This window comes from Dermacentor albipictus, chromosome 5 (genome assembly GCF_038994185.2).
Source record: "Dermacentor albipictus isolate Rhodes 1998 colony chromosome 5, USDA_Dalb.pri_finalv2, whole genome shotgun sequence".
Taxonomy (NCBI): domain Eukaryota; kingdom Metazoa; phylum Arthropoda; class Arachnida; order Ixodida; family Ixodidae; genus Dermacentor; species Dermacentor albipictus.
In genome coordinates this window covers 115,220,902-115,241,677 of record NC_091825.1, presented here as the reverse complement: position 1 = coordinate 115,241,677, position 20,776 = coordinate 115,220,902, and the positions used below count along the sequence as shown (strand labels likewise).

Genomic DNA, 20,776 nt, shown 5'->3' with positions numbered 1-20,776 from the left:
GCCGGCACAACGATGCGTTTTAATGCAAATCCTTACAGCGGCCTCGCTCAAAAGTAAAAATCCATCAGCGTCACGCCTTTCGTCGCGTACGAACGCACGCTTGGGTCGCTGCTGTCGATGTGAATGGAGAAGTAGTGAAAGATGCACTTGAGCGGGAGGAGCTTAAGGTGGCGCGTCTGAATGACGCGGCAGAAGGCTTCCATGGCGCACACCGTCTGCAACTCGTCGCAATGCTGCGCCAGGTAGAGGAGGTTGCTGGAGGCGTGGCCCGGATGCTGCTTCAGCAGAAGCACGATCACGTCGACGAACCTGTGTTCGAGACCGCCGCGGCAAAACGACCCACAGCGTCTGAAACGTCGGTACCGTCATTCGAAGGCAGAATTTAATAAAACTAAACGCTGTATTCAAGGGACTATCACCTCAGCCAGTTGAATTTCTTCTTGGGAATACATGACGTGACGTTAAATTTTTTGCTCGTGTAGCTGCTTGTTTCTATACTGAATTTTTATGAAAAAAATGACGGTTTCTACGTAACATGGGCAGCCCCCCCCTGCCCCCCACCCTTTTCTTTAATATCACGCGTTCACAATAAACTGCGCTAAATTTGGCACTCTGAACATTGGCATTCAGAGTTGGCGTCCAAACGTTGGCATACGGACGTTTGGAGCACACTCTGAACGTTGACCATGAAAAAAAAAACTTTTTTGACTTGTTTACTAGAAGTGTTGACGTTACTTAGCCGAACAACGCTCAAGGGTATTAAACAAGCTCGATCGCTTTCACACGTCCGATCCCCTTGCGACTCTTGTGCGCACAACTATACAGTCGGTGAACGGCAGTAAAGATATCGATCTTGTTCGCAACGTAAGGTGATATTCGCAATATGGTCGTCAGGATCGTAGTATTTTTTGTTTCCCTAGAACGTCAGATCGCCTACTCATGAAAGGGAGACATTCCGTTTCTTGCGAGAGTGCGACCAGGGCGTCTGTTAAAATCCCTCCGCGTAACGGCGGATTCAGGGGCAACCAGATTGCCGCACCTCAAGCACGCTATAAATCTTCGCGCAAGATGGCCGATTTCCCCGAAGTATAGTATTCCCACCTCGGTATACGCTAGAACAGAAGCACGCCCCCCACTCCCCCCCTCCCCCCTGGCCCTGTATCGACCGCGACCACTCAGAAGGACCGACCTGTTCCGAACCTTGATCCGCGCCGAGAGAAGCTGGTCGAACGACGTCCTCAACACGCTCTCCACCATGGCCGTGGTCATCTTGGAGCCGTGCTTCTCGAGGACCGAGGCGAGGGCGTCGGCCGACGCCACCACCACCTCGGGGCTGCTGGCGCCCAGCGCGTTGCTCAGGTTCTCCAGGCAGACCCTCAGGTTGCGCTCGTCTCCGACGACGCAGGGGTAGCGTTCGATGTACCTGATGGTCTTGAGGCGGTCCAGCGTGCTGCTGCCCGCTGCTCCGGCCGCGGCGGGCTTGGCCAGCGCCTCGTTGAGCAGCGAACCGCTCTCTCGCTGGCGTCGGCAGGCGCAGAAGCGCTGGTACCAGGGCAGGTCCGACTGCAGGATCTCGACGGGAGGCGGTACGTGACTCAGCATGGCCAGCATGGCGGCGAGGGCTGGGGCGGCACAAGGCCGGCGGCTGCGCGGTGTTCGCACGCAGTCACACAGGAAAGGCATGCATGTTTGACCTGGACGCGTCTTGTTTGTTTTTTTTTTTTTTGAGAGCCTGGGTTTTCGGTGCCGCCGCTTCTCGCGTTCAGCGAAGCTCGCGCGCGCGCTTGGTCGTTGCTGCTTTTTTTTTTTTTAGCCGCGATATCTGTGGCTCTTACCCTCTAAGGGGGAACGTACCGAGAATCGGATGGATTATTCAGTTTATTAGCCAAAACACGACCGAGCAGGCGAGAGTACATAAGGCGTGGGTCTGAAATATCTTTTTCAGCGCCGCAGAATTTGACGCACAGTTAGAATTTCACGAGCAGTTACAGATTTTAAAAACGCTGCTGAGCAGGTGATGGCGGTGATGTGGTGGGGAAGGCCGTTCCGGTACTTCGCAGCTCGGCATAAGAATGGCGCTGAAAAAGTTCCCGTACGGGCACGTGGACGGGCAACTTTCTTGGCATCACCAATGCGCCGTGATAAGCACGTAAGGCTCGCGATAAAAAGAATAAAATAACTTGTGGAATAACTGCCTTGCAGGCGGTTTAACGACGAGACAAGAGAGATAAGTTGCATTGCGCACTCAGGGTTTAAACACTGATGCGAAATGAATATGAATGACGGCGATGTTACATAGAAATGGCAGCTGTAAGTAAGCTTTCAGGACTCATAAAGACCCAAGCGATGCACAATCGAAAATAAATGGGGAATTATTGATTGGAAAGCACAAGTCGATCTTTTGCTTGGAACCCAAGGTTGATATACATTATAAGGCATGGGAGTATGATGGTGATTATGGCGACGAGCTTGGCCAAGTCTGGTGTCGCTGTCCTTGATTCGCAAACACGCCGCAAGCACCATATAATTTCCTACAATGACGCGTGCCTTCGCCTCTCTATTTCTCTCACTCTCCCATCTCCTCCCACGTGGAGGGTAGCAAACTGGACAAGGTCTGGTTAACCTGCCTGCCTTGCCTTCCTCCTCTCTCACACTCTCTCACTCCCTAAAATTGCTAGAGGGAACTCTGGCGCTGCTATCACTGAGCCATCATGCGGATGATGGGTAGTAGATGTATCTGTGTGATACTCATGCTTAGGGCTTCAGACGCGCGCTCTTGTGGATTTGTTTATTTCGCCTTATCTGGGCCTAAATTGACCTAAATTTTAAAGCAATTCATACTTTTCTTTAATGCAGGAGGTAATAAGACTCGACGAGCACGCATAATCCCAGCTAATTTCAGCGGTTCCTTTTGTACGAGCGTCCGTTGCATAATGGTTTCAATTGTCGGCCTTCTGTGCTTGAGATCCTGTGTGCGAATCCTGCCGTTGGACAATTTTAATAATGTTTACTTCATTATTTACAATGCAGTACTTTCTTAAAAGTGATCACATTGCAAAGCCGCGACGCAAGTTAGAACCGCAAGGACGAAGTTCAGGCAAATCCCCGTACTACTAACCAACGTTCCCATTCTGGCTGAGCTATCCCGCTTGCAGCTTCCGTAGACATTAGCGCCACAGTTTCATCTAGTAATTGTGTGAAACTCTACGGCAAGCACCAAGAACTACATGGCATGAGATACGCCGAGTGGGGCAATATGACATGCGAAGGTAGGCAACCTCACGGGGCTCCGACCTCGTGAAGGCGGGGCCTCGACCCCCAACTTCACCTCAACCTCACGTGGTGAGGTGAGGTTCGCGAGTGCTAGAAATCCTGTCAGTGAGGTCAGCCTTGCTGTCCTCAGCCGCGTGCGCGAGTTTGAGTGCGGTCGAGGCTCCAGGAGGAACTATTTCTCCGGCGGCCTTATGCGCACATCTTCTCCGCCTGAATGAATGAGTCCACGGCATCTATTAGGCCTGCATCCTGTTTCAGCAGAAACAGCGCAATCAGACAGGTCGCAAGAAAGAGATAGAAAACGGCGCTAACTGACAATGAAATCTTTATTCTGTCTAGCAGCATGTATACAGTGTTACCACTTTTTAAGAAAAACAGCAGGAACAGAAAGCGAGCGGGCGTGGAAGTAACACAGAATGATCGAAATCACTCCGATAGAAATTGTATCTCCTTCGGAAGAAATGATACGCAAGGGAATGTTACGCATACATCGCCACTGCTTTGGGTGTGGAAGGCCTCAGGTATCAGTCGTGCGCGCTCATCATGTTATTTAGACATTACGGTGTAGTCCTTAAAGAAAAAATGGCTCACGGCCACATTCATTGCAATTCAGAGACAGGTTGCTATGCGTTGCTTGCCTATTGACCTTATTTGAGTGTTCCCAGTCTGCCAGTACGTATAATCTGAAGATTACTCTCTGGAAAGGTACGCACGTGTTCTATAGATATATATAATATTTATAAACAATTGGTCATGCTATATACTTTCTATTTCTAGGCGGCAGTAAACGGCAGTAAGTCTAGCTTGTAGGCATGTAGCTTATCAGAGACTTAGACGCCAGAAAGTTGTGAGAATCAGACTGGTGGTACCTGCCCGACCAATTAAGGGTGTGCTCACGTCATCGTTGCAACAACGGCACAAAGGGTTTGCAAGAATGTTCAAAGGGATTGTAACATTAGGTGGAGGTTTGAAGTTAGGGCGGGGGGGAAAACACGCATTTCATTAGCTTAATTAATTTAACTTAATTTCGTTCCCATCAGACGAAGAAACCACAGGTAATGTAACAGCAGATGTTTGTCCGACCTAAGATAGCAGGCTGACTATCAGTAACGCCTAAAAAACCCGGGTGGCCCAAAATTAATACACAGCCCTTTACAAAAGCGTTCCTCATAATCCACTGTACAGTTTCGGGACGTCGAGCCCCGCAATTTAATCTGAACTATCATTAGCCATTCTCGGTTCTCCTGTAGAAATTTTCAGTACATAGGCTCTCGTATAGCGCAAGAAATATTGGCGATGGCAACACACTCGTCTCGTGTTCTCGCGACAGGGCGTTGGGAAAACATGAAAGAAACGTTGCTTTATGTGGATAAAACGTGCACGTGTGCCATGAAACTACTCAGTAAATATTAGGTTACCGAACCTACCCCACCCCTTAGCAAAATGTTTTACCCTTGCTCTCAAATACAGATTTCATCAATGCAGGCCGGCGTCGAAGTCCTTGTGACCGCTCTTGCACGACTGCACGAAAAGCACAGTGTGATCCTCGTTCACGACCGCTCTCACGACGGCGTCCTCGCGCATTTTCTGATACCAGCTCGAAAAATGCGGGAAACCTTGGGAGCTGGGCATCTCCAGCTCGGCGTAAGCCGCGGACAGGCCACGAGCAAGCTCGAAAGTTGGCCACACGGCGTAGTCCACAAAGCCCGGTGCAAGGCCTGCGAGAGATTAGGAAAACCGAATTAGTACTGCCATGTCATCATCAGCCTCGTTTACCTACATCACACAGCACGAATGCCTGCCCCCAGTGATCTCCAACTGCCCCTGTCTCGCGTTAGCTGACTCGGTACTATGTAGAGATGCAAAATTTCGGGTAATACTGAAAGGCTCGAAAAAAAATATATTTTTAATCTTCTTCAGGAAAAAATGGAAATAAATCAATCTGAATAAAAAAGTGACCTGCCCAACTCTTTTTCTCGCGTTGTGTGTGTGTCTTTTTCTATCCCTGTCCTTGTCCAGTTGTCCTTGGACATTGTATCATGAATACGAACAAACTAGGGGTGTGCGAATATTCGAAATTTCGAATACGAATCGAATATTTTCCTTATTCGAAGCGTATTCGATTCGAGAAATGCATATTCGTAAGTTCCCGAATATTCGAGGACGGCCGAATAATGGTCGAAACGGCGAATATTCGGACAGAGTGTGAATAATTTAGCAATTAACGAATTATATGCTTGCTCCACATTCTCCTAAGAACATGTTTATTCACTGAGAGCTTCACATGATCCGCTCATTATCTTTATGCTCTGCATCAAGATGGCAAGTTGGGCCAGTTGGTTGGGATTCATACTAAGGTTCGTTACAGCGCAACACAAAACAAGGACAAAAGAAGGTACCAATCGACGACACAGCGTTACAGCACTGTGATCTTAAGTGCTGTAATGAACTTACTATGAATACGCACGCTCTGTCCCAGTCAATCTGCATCAGGCCGGTGAGACATGATCAGTTTCGATTTTTTTTTTTTTACCAAGCTTTATTCCAGGGCTCTTTCATAACAATATATGGTGTACTTTCGGGCTTTGTAAGTATGCGCAATAAAATATGCACCTAGAAAATGTTACCTGGGCCAATGTTGTCACAGTGCATAGAGAGCCTTTACTTTCTGAACATGTTGAGTAGTCAATTTTCCTTCGCGATAATCTGTAACAAGCGTCTACTTGACAGAGCATTATCTGCAGTTACCTGAGCGCATTACCTAGAATGAGTGCCTCTTTAACCTGAAGCAGCCTCGTAAAATGCAATATTATTTTTAAAAGGGTAATAAAGCTATTGTTACCTCCGTTTTGCAATTTTTTAATACTACACATATATTCGATATTCGATTCGATATTCGAAGACAGTTTTTCGCCTTATTCGTATTCGATTCGTATTCGAAAATTTCAATATTCGCACACCCCTAGAACAAACTAGTCCACCAACGTGCACGCTGTGCAGGTAAAAAATAGCAACAAGCTGTGAATATATTTTATTCGCTTGGCTCGAAATACAACATTCAGAGTACCTGCCGCAGTCAAAGTGACATCCAAAGGTCATCTTTCTACAAACACAGCATAAAGGTTTCGTAACACAAGCCCGGAAAACAAAAACTATCCAGTAGTGATTCTGCATCGTTATCTTTGCTGACGCTTGGGGTTTCTAGGGCAGAACGGGGACTCTTAATTTGGTCCTCTTTCTGCCCACATATTCTTAAGTTATGGTTTTGAGGGGCTAGAAATTGCGGCCAATTGTTGCTCAATAAAAAAAAAACGGAAAGAATAACGATGTTTTTCCCGCAATATGTCACTTTCTTTTCGGCCATTCGCATCTCTAACCCCCTGCATGCAACGCCTTCAATTTCATTAGACCGCCTCACCCTCTGCCGTCCTCGATAACTGCGATTCCTTTCCTCTGGTACCGTTCTGTTGCTATCAAAGACCACCGGTTATAACCTCAAACGCCTAACGTAACCTGCCCAACTCCTTTCCTCGCGTTTTGTGTGTGTGCCTGTTTCTATCTCTGTCCTTGACCAGCCGCGCTTGCACATTGTATCGTGAATCCCAAACAACCATGCAGCCTGCCATCGTGTTCTTCCTAACCTTAACTTTGCCCCTTAAAGTAACGCCTATGATTTTTGTTCCCTCGCGTCGCTCGTTCACAACTGCGCGGCCCGTACATTCTTCTCAAGTTTCTTTCAACACCCTTCAAGTTTCTAGTGAGTATTACAATGATTAGAATTTTTTTTTTATGGTGCTATCGATGTGCATATACTTCTTTGTGGTTTTTCATAATGTGTTCTGCCTGTTTACGGTAGGTTTCTTTGTATATAAGTTAGTTCTTAATATCTGCAGTCTACGGAACTGTGACATCGTTTTTTTTTTGGTAATGTACAGAGTTGTAAATTTATTTGATAGATATTGTTTTCATTTCACGATCTTGAATTTGCTTTAAAAAATGAAGGCCTCAATAAGAAATCTAATTCCTATGGTCACTAAATTTGCAAACATTTACGCTTGAACGCAACAATCCTCATGTAAATTGGCGGAGTGGCTGGCGAAGAAAATGACATCCGAGTTGCCATGCATTTTATACAATAGCATCTGCAGCAAGACCTCCCTCTAAGATGGAGATGAACCTATACGGGAGCGGCTCTTCTTTGGATCACAACACATCTCGGCCAACATTGGGATCTTCAAAAGCCGGTTAGGAGCTTTGCCCCCAAGGTGCGTGAAGGGCTTACGCAAGGTCACTTCGCCAAGAAACCACTAGCAGGGCCGCAAGCTGAACCAATAAAAGGTTGCTGCGCGTTCCCGAAGTCATCAACGATGGAGAAGACAGCGAAACGTTGGCCTTTAGCTAATAAACCTAGTTATTTTGTACTTGTCTCACCAGTCTAACTTCAAGTGTTCCCCAACCATTCAGACTTCAACCCAATGTTCACCTTCGAACACGACCATGATCATTCATTATTGAGGGCGGGACACTGGTGAATAACTTTGTCACTGAATGCGGCACTAAGAGCAGTTGGCACTCAGAGAGATGACATTCAAAAGCCTCTTTCTAATCTTAAGTCGTATAACACCAATTTAATAATAATAATATTTGGGGTTTTACGTGCCAAAACCACTTTCTGATTATGAGGCACGCCGTATACAGTGGAGGACTCCGGAAATTTTGACCACCTGGGGTTCTTTACCGTGCACCTAAATCTAAGCACACGGGTGTTTTCGCATTTCGCCCCCATCGAAATGTGGCCGCCGTGGCCGGTATTCGATATAACACCAATTTAACCACCGATCACAATTATCAGGAGGGAAAAGTTCAGAAAAGACAACCATTTAGACATAGGTTTTTAGTCATAGGCAAACATAAAAATGAAGAACAAAGTTTGCGAGAGGTTGGCAGCAAAAGGAAGTTCGTTGATGTACTAATAACAATAACACCGCAGGTGACCCTTACTGTGAAAACCTGCACACTAATACTTATACGTAAAACAAACAACTGTTCCGTCCGACCGCACACCGTAACCGAGCCCCCCATCAAAAGTTTGGATCATTCCACACAAAAAAAGAAAGAAAAGCCGGCAGATCTGGCGCCCTGTGGGAATTGATGTTAAAGCCAAGTTGACGAAACGACCATGAGGGCATGACACGCATCTCATGACATTCACGGCATGACCTACCATTTATGTTCATCACACACTGTTGTCATACTATGCCAATTTCGGTACACACCAAGACGTGGGCGGCTGTTTCATGACGTACAGGACACGCATGTCATGACATTCATTTCATGACCGATCATTTATGTTCGTCATACACTCTTGTGATACTATGCCAATTTTCGTACATACCAAGACGCAAGCGGCTGTTTCATGACCTACACCACATGAATTTTATGAAATTCATGTCATGGTCTATCGTATATGTCTGTCATACACTGCTGTTACACTATGCCATTTCGGCACATACGAAATTAACGAAACTACCATGAGAGAACCAAGACGTAGGCGGACGGACCGACAGACAGACAGACAGACACTGTCAAAGTGGCAAATGTTCGCCAAGAAATGGTTCGCATTTAAAAGAAAGTAGGGCGGGGAGCTATGAAACACATAGCACACATAAAACATACATACACATACACATACACATAAAAAACACACAAAAAAGTCAAATTTACCGCCACTACTTGCACGTGTTGTGGACACATGTGATGCCCCTTGAATTTTCTGACCGTACTTCCTCAACTTAATAACCCATCAGTTTCTCCTGTTCCTGTCATGAGAAGAGTGATTTCAAAATGTCAACATTGGAAAGTATATCTGGCCCTTCCGCGCTACGAAAAAATAAGTGAACGAATTTCCTGTAGTACCATGTAGTCGGCTCGTCGAGATTTTCTTCGGGCTTCGGCTAAGCAGCGCCGAAGCCACAACACGAATATGATGACAGTAAAAACCAGTTGCGCGAAAAGACCACGTTCGCATCGACCACGGACATACGCGACGAAACCAACAAGCAATGAATGAATAGAATTTATTGATAGGAAAGACAGAGAGGTCGACCTGAGCTAGTGCGCTCTAGTCTGCTACTCTGCACTGGGGAAGAGGGAAGGGGAGTGAAAGTATTGGGATGGATGATGATGATAAGAGAAGTGATGAGTGCTTATGTACATGAGACAGTTGCCTCGCTAGAGCCGCTCGTCGAGCTTGGTGTCCTGCAGGAACTTCAACAATACTTTTGTTGCACGCATCGAAATTGCAGTGTCAGGCCATGGGCCGAGGATAGCTTCCTCCGACAGTAGTTGTCTGCCAACGCTGGCTAGGAAACTGTCTAACGTCCTTCGCTCCAGCATATATGCTGGCCAGTCGCACAGTACGTGTTGCAGTGTTTCGGGCATCTGGCAGTGTACACTATCAGGGCTGTTCGATTGGCCGATGAGGTGTGCGTAGCGACTGGTGAAAGCAACGCCGAGCCGAATCCTGTGTAGCAATGATGTTTTGCTCCGTGCAAGCTTCGGGGGCAAACAGAATTTACCGTCTGGGTCAATCATCTGTCGACGTCTGTGGATGTTATCAGAGTGGGCTCTGTAAGCCTTCGTAAGGTCCTGCATGAGTGCCTTGATCATGGAGTTGGTGCCAGGTCGCGAGTAGGCAATCCGTACTTCATCATAGGAAGAGGAGGCCGATCTTGCTTCACTGTCAGCGAGTTCATTACCAAAAACACCACAATGGCTAGGCACCCAATGAAAGGTGATCACGTGGCCACTTAACTCTGCACTGTGATAAAGTTCGACGATTTTCAGCACGAGCAGATAGTATGGTCCTTTGTTTAAAAAGTATTTTAGCGCCTGTAGCGCTGATTTGGCATCGCACAATATTGTCCATTCATGGGGTGTCTGCGTTCTCATAAAACGGACAGCCTCCCGTATTCCCGCCCAACAAGCAAAATTTACAAGCGAATATAGCTTAGAGCTCCGCTTCCTGCGTGCTATAATTGCCTGCCTCCATTGATGCCCAGCCTCTTTCAATAAATCTTCTGCGTTTCTTTCACTTAAATATAAAAAAAAACATGAAGTGCATGTTGTACTGTTAAGGAATTCCTTCACCAACGTATCTCTTTTAACCTACACTTTCAATAACTCGAGATTCCAAAAGCAAATGCACAAGATATTGCGTTCGAAATTACCGTGCGCTGGCATTTTTCTTCATCTGTCACGAGAGGTATTTGCGTACGCATGAAATACGGGCTGTTTCAGCGCACACTTTCAAACATTTTATTTATTTAATTAGCTGTGGCAGGCAGCACAATTCCAGTCCATGAGCTGGTCTACTCGAAGAGGTGGACATTACTTGCACAAAAAGTTGAAACGGATAATCGACTGAGTAATAAAAATTCCCTAATTGATTTTTTTTTTACGAATTACCTTATGCCACATATTGCCTTTTGACTTTGTCAAGACAACGCCTCACCCGAGCGCGCCCAAGTAAAGGCGATGAACATGTTGGGGCACGTTCACGCCAGGCGAATGTATTAGTACAGAGATAAGACTGCGTAACCCGCGTAGCTGCGTATATCTGCAAAGCAGCAAATGATAAGCTCGGATTTCTTGCCGAAAAGTCACATTCAGCAGGCAATGCCAAGCCGTCTTTTCTACGACCTAAATTACTTGCGTTTATTTTTAAGTTTCATTGCCGCTTCGAGTGCGCCTGTATTTATAAGCAACATTTACATGAACACGGCAAAGACGAGTCGAGTCGGCTTGTCAGCCCGAGCTCCGGTCATTGGGCTCATGGGAACGCTATAGCGGGTCGGGCTGAGCCAGCGTCGAGTTGAGTTCCCTCAGCCCCTCTGCAAACGGTCGGGTTGACTCGACCAATCCGATCCGCTTGGCGAGACGCACGTGAAGAATGTTTAGCAAGTCTCGGTCAGCTTGGCTTCTCACTCGATCCGCTCGCGTCCAGCTCTCGTAAACGAAAATGCAGGCTTACCACAAAAGAAAGCGGTCTTCCTCTTAACCAGCTCCTTCTCGAACCGTGGTATCTTCTCGAGAAAGCTGGCCCAGTTCTCCTCCGTGGTCCCTTTTCTCTTCAGGACAGACACAAGCGGCTCGATTGCCTGCAGGATAAGTGGAAACATCTTACTGCGTCAACAGCTTACAGAGATTAGAGAGTAGTTTGAGCTAGTCCGCATATGTATCGCTTTTCACGCATTACAGGGTTATACCGCAGAGACGCGGAAGGCAAGAGCATAGTGCCCTTATACAGGAACACTACAAGAGCCACGCCGGTATAGCGACCACTTGTGACGCTTTGTCCAACTACAGTCAGTTAGAAACATTTTCCCTTTACATGAGTATTTGTCTTAGACAGAAATGTTAACGATTACGTGGCCGTCGATGCTTTAAACGAACAGCTCAGCGCAAGATGGCTGCTAATTGCAATAATAGCTCCGTATCCTCTCTGATTAAACTCTGCACAACACGTTGACGCCACCAACGCGGACGCTCAGGTGTAAGTCTCCAGTAATACGGCACATTCTCTAAAAGGTAATATATACGTACGCGAACATGCTATAAATCTCCAGTTGTTCGTACACGCATAACTATTCACGGAATCGCGGAATCAAAAAAAAAATAAAAGAAAATACGCGAGCAACGGCGCTCGTTGCGCCATCTCGTGACAAACCAATTCCAGTGTGCACGACATAGGGAGGAATCGAGATACACAGGAGCATGCAGCGCTGGAACTACTGTATAGGAACGAAGTTCGCAGTCGGGCTAGTTTGGTGAAATGTTAGGATTTCACGTGAAGTATATAGTTTTCACTTAACGCGGTATTTAGCGTAAGAAGGTGTTGTCTATTCGCATCATGTGTACGCAGGGTAATTTTCGTTTTATAATCGTAGACAATTACGTTTCAAAGCAATATATATACTAGAGCAGGTTCAACTCCAGTTGACATATACGTCATGCGAACCACGTTTGGTTCGGTAGAGGATGGTTCTTGTGAATCACACAATTGTTCTGCAGCGAACGGTTAATGCTTCTGCGACACGCTGCAAACTGGTGCGGAGTGCTGTTTCTTGTTGTGATACCCAGTAACCCACGCCGGCGCAAGATAAAGTCATTGAGAAGCGACACATACCCAACTTGGTGTCCAAGAGGTTCATCGAAGACTTGCACATACACACAGTGTTACATACCCAACGACACATATCCCCGAGAACGGTCCACATTTTTATAGGCTGCAGAACCCTTGGGATCAGCCCACATTTTGACACTGCACTACGTTCGCAATGGATCCGCACACTTAAATTGCGCTGCCTGCAGGAGTCGGCCTACATTTTTAGGTGGCACACAGGCAGTGGCACACAGACTGCACTACCTTCGGGATCGACCCACATTTTGAGACTGCACTATCCTCGGGATCGGTCCACTTAAATGGCAAGGTAGTCGCTGCTGAAAACTGGGTTGAGTTGGCCAAGAACGCTTCGCATTAAAATTCGGGAGTCCAGTGCAGACTGCGTTGTGTATTGACATCCCCCAGGCTGCCGTGTACCCAGGTTTGCCGCTTAAACGGTTGCGAAACTAGTCTCAACAACTTCGTTGTATAAAGTTTCCAATGTATTGTAGTTAGACAAAGCGCAACAGGATGTCACTACCAACGTTGCTACTCTAAGACCACTCCCGTCCCCGGCTCCAGTAGACCATTAACCCATAAAGGGTGTCATGCTTACGAACAAGCTAAAACCCTCTAAACCTTAAAACGCGGTTGAGCTCACGGGCAAAGCAGCATCCAAGAAGCTCCTGTCTAGTGCCTTCAGGTAAGGATCAATAGGCAGCATGGGCTTCGTCTGTGGGTACGCCTCCTCCAGGTACTCAATAATGGGCATGGAGCCGCTGATGAGTTTGTCATCTTGAGAAAGCACCGGTACGGTCCCTGTAGGAAGCACCTCCTTGCACCACTCCGGCCTGTCCGCCAGATTTATGTTGACCACTTCATGACTGCCAATAGAAAAACATAATAATGTGTAGTAAACTGTAAGACCGTTGTGAAGGTTCGTTTTCCCTGACTCGTGTATGCAATCTTTGTGTTTAGTTGAAATGCGTGATCGCTCGCCTTCTCGGGGTTTCCCTCTGTGTTTGTGGATGTGTTGCCTTGTAATGCTGTGGTGGTGGGCCTCACCGGAGTCGTAAAGCCTGCTGTCGGAAGGTGGTGGCCGGACGCAATTCGGAAAAAAAAATGGCTGTGGCTTAGCTAAGGTTAAGCCCAGGATGCGAAGCATACTAGCCTTTATTTTAGTTGTTGAACCACTGTTTAGCCTGGCGAACTGCTGTTGCTTGGCTATATTTGGTTCGGCTAGACGAAGAAACAACTCATGCAGGCGAGCGCACGCGCTGAGACCCGGCTATGTAGCTACGCGGCCGCAATCGAGCGCGCGAGTTGAGCCTCCGCTTTTGCAGCTGTTATGACGTCATATGGTAGCAACGCGGCCGCGCGCGGCGCAGCAAGGAAGAGCGTGGTTGTGCGGCTAGTATGCTTCGCATAAAAAGGTAGCGGCAAGGGTTGTCGCACACTGGTTCTTGCAAGCGCCAATAGCGGCATCTGGAGGAGGGAGTTTTCGAGGAGTGTTCGGATCTGGGACGAGGCGGCGCGGGCCGTTCGGGTGGTTCGGTTGGCGCCCACCGCCAGTGTGAGTTATGGAGCCAGGACACATGGTCCCGGCGCTGGGGGGCCAGAATTTGGGCGGCTCAGTGGGCAATGTGGTCTGAGACTTGAGAGACAACGAACCGATCTCCCAAGTGCCCGATCGGAGCGGCGGATTGCCCCGAGGCCTTTGCTCAGACGCATTCATGTGCACTCCCTTTACTTATTGACTGTGTATTCACAGTGTAACCTCTGATGTCTGCCTGCAATTAAACCCAGTTCGAATTAATGACATCCGCGATCTTGAGTCACGGAATACCGAACCACGAGGACAGTGCAGCGGCTTAAGAAGAGCCAACAATGACAACACACTAAACTACCAACTTACTTAAGAACTTACTTAAATCAACGACTTAAGCAAGCCTACCAACAACTTAGCAAAACCTAGCATAACCTCGCAAAACCTACAAACAACTTAGGAAAGCCACGTAAAAGCTGCGCACGTTTTTTTTTCTTTTTTTCTTTTTTTAAACACCAAAGCTGTAAGCCTCCAGTAGGTCTGGATTTGTCGTGTCCACGTGCTTGGTGCTCCCACAAGAACAAACGGCAGCTGGAAGGCTTTGTGTTTGAGTTTCAGCGTAACAGAATTGTGTTTCCTCGTACATTCGAATTACAGTCCGATGCTATCAGCTATGCTGGTTGTAAGTCGTACTTTACTATTTTTCTGACGTATCTTACGTTGAGAAATTCAATTAGTTCAATAACGCATTTGCACTAGGCGGAGGGCCTAAAAGAATGCGGATGCAATGTTGCGTTAACGGTATCGCCGCCTAGAGGCCACAGCCACTCAGATAGACATCGAGCGTAGCTGAAAAAAGGGCTTTGCCTTTCAGTTTCCGCGCAACAGGTTCATGTTCTCCCGTATATTTGAATAACAATCCGAAGCAATTATGTCTACAGCTTGTGCGTAAGTCGTACATTACGCCTTTACCTAACGCAATTCACTTTTAAACGTTAATTTGTTTCAATAATGCGTTTGTGCTTGACGGAGGGTCTAGAAAAATCAGGATGCAGGCTCCACTGACGCGGACCTGCGTAACGCACGTCGCGTCTGGAGGCGGTGGTCGTGTAAAGTGTAAAGTGTTCTATCACATCATCATTGTACATAACCATTGTGTACACTGTAGATATTGAAAATCATTTTGTACATGTGGCATTTAGTTTATGTGTAACTGTGCCTTTCCGTGGGTATACGTGTTTATATGTTGGTGCGTGAGGACTCGGACACTACTTACGTTGACAACGCGCTGTGTTTCGTTTCTTACATGTTATCGTCCGGGTGGAATTGTGCCGTGATTATGACTCAGTGTTCGTATCGTCTCTTGTCGAAATAAACTTTTTCTAAACACGTAGGCAACAGCTTCGCTGTACATTCGCAGGCAAAAAAATTGTAAAGGCGGAACCGCATGGCGCGATTTCAGGCGCGATTGACGCGCGGATGGTGGGACGCGCGCGTCATTTTGACGCGTGCCCAGCAGGATCCATCACGAAATCGCGCCGCCGCGTGCTGCTGCTCGGAGTAGAAAAAAACGCGTCGTGCGCGCGCGTCCACCAATCAGAGTTCAGGTAAGTCACGTGGCATTTGGTCACGTGACATTTTGGTTCTTTTTTTGCCACCAGATGGCCCTGGTCTCTGCGCATCTCGACGGAACCTCCTTGGCGGAATTTTTTTGTTTCTCGGCAGAACTGGCGCGCGCGTCGAGGAAAACGTGCTACCGTGATTTCGTTCGCGCATCGTGTTGGTTCGCGCATCGTGTTCACCTAAAATGAACAAAGCAACCTTCAACGAGGCCCTAATAGCTAAAGTGGAGAAGCGTCGCGTCTCATCGCCAATACTGGCAAGACAATTTGCTAATAATATTACCAGTGTATGGTGCTCGCTCTCTTCTCAACCACGCAGGCCGCACCCACATGTACCTCCTGACCCGCATTTTTTCTTGCTTCAGTATGAGCATCCCCCTTAATAGTAGCAATCGCCTCTTCTGCTCGGTATTAAGCAGCCGAGCCTCCTTTGTATATGTGAATTTGTAAACAAGCAGCGGCATCTCAGCATGCAGAAGGTACACAGTCGCAGTTTCGCACACAATATTGCTGCTTGAAATTAAGCTTGAGAAGTACACTTCGGAAAGAAATGTCGCTGTCTAATTACACTCAGATTATTTTTATTGTAGTGTTCTGTAAGTTTAAGGGCATATTATATATGCGGTAACAGAGACAATACATGTCGTTGAGAGTTATGTTGTCTGGCAACCCGGAAAACGCGGCGCGAAAGCGCCGCTCCTTTTTTTCGTACGGGTGCTCGCGCGTCGGCGGCAACGCGGGCGTTTGCCGCCCGTCGCGTTTTTCGCTCGCGAAAAACGCGCCATGCGGTTCCAGCTTTAGATTTTACATGCGAAAACCGCTTTCCGATTATGAGGCACGCCGTAGTGGAGGACCCCGGAAATTTCGACCACCTGTGGTTCTCTACCGTGCACCTAAATCTAAGCACACTGGGTGTTTTCGCATTTCGCCCCCATCGAAATGCGGCCGCAGTGGCCGGGATTCGAACCCGCGACCTCTTGCTCAGCAGCCCAACACCATGGCCACTGAGCAACCACGGCGGGTCACTTTCACAGGTGAATGACACCTTAAATGTAGTCTTTTCCTGCACCACGCAATGCGCACATTCCGCAAAATCAAGTGATAAAGATCGCCGAGTTCCCAATTGATCTTTCGCAATAATAACTACGACTAAATAAAAAGAACGTGAGAGTCATGACTTTCTTCGTGTTTTTTTTTCTTTTTTCTGAATCAAAGTCGGAGCGAATGTTGTCAGTATACTCACTCAATAGACTTTGCTTTCAGAATGAGCAGGGCTCGTTGCGCATAGGGGCAGAACCTCATGCTGTAGAGCCGAAGTTTTCCTGGAACAAGCGGTGGGAACTTCGAGCCTGAGAAGAAAGGAACCAAATAATGCGGGAGAGAAGGCGTGTGCTAATTGTGCACTATCTCGGCAAAATCACATATCCGACTTGCATACAAATAACATGTCCGCTTTGTATACACCGTCTCAGTGTCTTGTTGATATTTGCCCGATTTCACGTCTTCCTTCTTTTTCCTTCTTACCTTTATTTCTTCCATGTTTTTTTACTTAGTTTCAGAGATTATGACATCTACACATTTCAACACCTCTCGCGTCTTTAAATTCCTCCATCGTCCCCAAACTCCTACTCGCAAAGACATAAACGGGTAGGGTAGGGTGGTCGAACGCTGTATTTCGACACCTCCTAGAATCATTTAAAAGGTCCTGTAAGAGGTGCTGACTCTATTAAGAAAAGAAAAAGAAATGGCGCAGAAATCATGCAGCCATGACGATTGTCAATGCATTCGAATAGCTGAACGCCAAGAGAGAGCTATTTGCTTTTTCTACATGATGAAGTGGTGCGCTTATATATATATATATATATATATATATATATATATATATATATATATATATATATATATATATATATATATATATATATATATATATATATATATATATATATAGTGAGGACATTTAGGTACCGCTTATTGTATCATTCCGAGATTCCGCTGATAAGAGGGATGTTAACCGGCACATCTGTGGCGCTAGTATAAGTGTACAGCAGGTGCGTCTCAGAGAGCTCCATGTTCTGAGGACGCATAAGCTTCGCCTTTAAGAGCGGAACGCGACAGCATTCAAGGGTCCCTCAGTGCGTATCACGTTCCCGGCAACTGCAGCTTATGTAAACGTAACCTTTACCAGGAAACACTGGCGACGAACGCCATGCCCGAAGGCGAGCGGGCGAACCTTCTGGTAGAAACGCGGCCTCTTGCGTGGATCGCAGATGCACGGAGGCGAGCGCCATCTGGATGGTGGTGTTGTAAGCAAGGAAGTGATTCATGCGCGCCGCGATATGAATGGCCGAAATGCTGGAAAAGGGGTTTATGTTTCAGTTTCCGCGTAGCAAAACTATGTTTTCTGTTATAATTAAATTACAATCCGACGCTATCACGTCTGTGTATAGTTGTGTTTAGGTTGTACTTTACGGTTTTCCTGACGCATCTTACTCTGAGGAATTCAATTAGTTCAGTGACGCCTCTGCGCCGCGCGGAGAGCCATGTTTTAACTGGCAGGGTAGAAGTGTGCAGCTTAAAGAAAGGGGCGCAGTTTCATCCGAAAGGTCAAGCACCGATTGCGATAGCAAATTAGTAGATAACTATACGGAGTAAAGATAGTAGTCTTATCGGCCGTGTAAACTTGTAAGCATTAGCTTACTAACTAAATCACCAAACAAAGCACTCACTTATTGACCATGCGTAGCACTGCGCATGCTTGCACACATGCTCACTTTTTCTTTTCCTGTGCCGATGTTTTCGATAATGTAGCAAAATGTTAGAAAAATGTATCTCACGCGTGAAATTTTCCCTACTACTGTATTTTCTTGTTTTACTTACTTAACCTATTTCTGTTTTACGTGATTCTGCAGTATAAAAAAGCAGTTGCCATAGAAGTATCTTTTTTTTTTCCTAATAACAATCGGTAGGGATCCTTCATCAAATTTGTTGGGTCCCAAAAGTTTATACTTTGTAATTGTGTACCCTATTTATGGTAAATAAACTTTAACCCGCCGTGGTTGCTCAGTGGCTGTGGTGTTAGGCTGCTGAGCACGAGGTCGCGGGATCGAATCCCGGCCACGGCGGCCGCATTTCGATGGGGGCGAAGTGCGAAAACACCTGTGTACTTAGATTTAGGTGCACGTTAAAGAACCCCAGGTGGTCGAAATTTCCGGAGTCCCCCACTATGGCGTGCCTCATAATCAGAAAGTGGTTTTGGCACGTAAAACCCCGTAATTTAATTTTTTTAATAAACTTTCAAGCGAACTGTAGACACACTTTTACCTATGTAGTCGCTCTGTTGGATACACACACGTATGCACGTGTAAACAGTCGCCTTCTCCAGCTTCTCTGCTGTGTCCTCTCTCACTGTCCTTTTGCTTCCCCGAGCCCCATCCCCGTACTGCTGGCCACCGCTCAGGTGCCGGCAGCCAAAGCTAGACAGCTACAGTATCAGTAGTATTGCCTGACAACACAGCCGCCACAAATGTAAAACTGCGACACCAGTGGCGACTGCTGTCGCAGTTGTCGACACCAGTCGGTGTCGACAACTGCGACGACTGCCCGTGCGCCCTGGTGTCTACCCTGGTGACTACCCAGGGCCCGTCACCAGGACTACCCAGGTGACTACTACCTAGGTGACCCAGGTGATTACCCAGGACCCAGTCACCAGGGCCCGTGCACCCTGGTGACTACCCGTGCGCCACTGTTGTCGACACCAGTGGCGCACGGGTAGTCCGGTTACACGTGGGCTCCACTTCCACCAGCGGCAAGTTATCTTTACGTCAGCTCTAATTTCCCCTTTTCCTCATCATTTCCACATTTCAATTAAAAGCTACAGTTGAATTTCCCCTAAGCTCCCGTTGGTTGCATTATCTGCTGGCTTCGTGTGGCTATAGTTGAGTGAGGAAGCCGATCAGTCGACTCGTTTACAAAGGGAGCACTGTGGACGACACACTCGAACGTGTCCCGAACTAAGTTGACAATATTCCCAGTCATTCCAAATACTTCACCATCATTACCATTCAATTTGACTTTGACTAACGCCAATCATATCTATGCACGACAGCAATGCGAAGACACTGCATCGTCGTTTTTTTTTTCTTTTTTTACGCTGCTTGTATCGCTATTACTGTGCCGCTAAAATGCAATTCTACTGCTGTCAAAGTTAGCTGAAAAAAGACAACAAGGAGCACTGCAACAAGAATCAAAACTGGCTGCGAGTATGCACTTACCAGACGCAAGGGCCCAGGAGTCCATATCGACACAACGTGTTCACCCTGACCCAACCGTGGTTCACAAAAGCACCCAAGCTCTGCCCTCAAAGCGGTACGCTCCGAGCGGGGCACTATAACCAAGCCTGTTGACAGGCGTTCCTTTTAGGACAAGAGATAATGCTCACTAGAACGTTACCCGGACGTCGTCGAAGTGGCCTGCAAGTATGTCTACTGCGTACCACCCCGCCGCGGTATGCGCTTTATCTGTTGCCGCGAGGAGTTGTCGGCGTGCGGAATATTATTAGCAAGAGACATTGACACTTGCTCGCGTGGCGCAGCTCCAACTCCTCTTTCCACTGCCTGTTCAAAACCGGTACTGCGCACAAGTTTAGTTTCGTCACGGGATGGTCTTGGTTAGCGCGTGGCTACGAAAGAAAACAACACACACACACACACACACAGAGAGAGAGAGAGAGAGAGAGAAAGCGTACATAGGCTAATGTACAGCTGGACTGCGGCACGGTAACCGAGATTGTGGAGGCCAAGTTGGCGGCGTAAGCTCCCTATACAAAAATTACGAGAGTCAACTCTGGCGTTGCGATCTTTCAGCGACTATGGGAACGATGGATTTGTCTGATCTTCTTGCTTGTGGCTTTAGACGCCATTGCGGAATTACTTATTACGGTTACCGTGCTATGTACGCACGTCGAGGAGCCCCAGGTGGTCGGAACTAATTCGGAGTCCACCATTACGACGCGTGCCTCGTAACCAGATCGCGGTTTTGGCCCGTAACGCCCCAGAATGTAATTTAATTTTAAAAAAGGGAGAGGCTTGCGTTTTAAGCGCACGTGGCTGTTTTCCCAACCGACTCGTACGAGAAGTGAAATATAGAAAGACTTCCGCTATTCTTCCGGCT

The 20,776-nt window shown here is 47.2% G+C and overlaps 2 protein-coding genes across 2 annotated transcripts; both read right to left on the bottom strand.

Moving 5' to 3' along the window:
* On the bottom strand, window positions 1–1,805 carry LOC135920517 (uncharacterized). The gene is made up of 2 exons (XM_065454814.2): window positions 1,190–1,805; window positions 1–309 (listed from the first exon to the last, which is right to left on the bottom strand). Exons 1-2 carry the CDS (start codon window positions 1,681–1,683, stop codon window positions 48–50), a joined length of 756 nt encoding a protein of 251 aa, XP_065310886.1. The 5' UTR covers window positions 1,684–1,805; the 3' UTR covers window positions 1–47.
* A 1,776-nt stretch (window positions 1,806–3,581) lies between these two features.
* LOC135920548 (glutathione S-transferase omega-1-like) lies at window positions 3,582–20,199 on the bottom strand. The gene is made up of 5 exons (XM_065454857.1): window positions 19,879–20,199; window positions 16,848–16,953; window positions 13,098–13,320; window positions 11,306–11,432; window positions 3,582–4,991 (listed from the first exon to the last, which is right to left on the bottom strand). Exons 1-5 carry the CDS (start codon window positions 19,901–19,903, stop codon window positions 4,750–4,752), a joined length of 723 nt encoding a protein of 240 aa, XP_065310929.1. The 5' UTR covers window positions 19,904–20,199; the 3' UTR covers window positions 3,582–4,749.
* Between the last annotated feature and the right edge of the window lie 577 nt (window positions 20,200–20,776).

Excerpts from the sequence above, each read along its gene's own strand:
- LOC135920517 (XM_065454814.2), bottom strand. The coding sequence starts at position 1,683 with ATGCCTTTCCTGTGTGACTGCGTGCGAACACCGCGCAGCCGCCGGCCT. Across the intron at positions 310-1,189 it reads CGGATCAAGGTTCGGAACAG|GTTCGTCGACGTGATCGTGC; the intron begins GTCGGTCCTTCT and ends TCTCGAACACAG.
- LOC135920548 (XM_065454857.1), bottom strand. The coding sequence starts at position 19,903 with ATGGACTCCTGGGCCCTTGCGTCTG. Across the intron at positions 16,954-19,878 it reads CTCCTGGGCCCTTGCGTCTG|GCTCGAAGTTCCCACCGCTT; the intron begins GTAAGTGCATAC and ends CTTTCTTCTCAG. Across the intron at positions 11,433-13,097 it reads TCTTGGATGCTGCTTTGCCC|GCAATCGAGCCGCTTGTGTC; the intron begins GTGAGCTCAACC and ends CTTATCCTGCAG.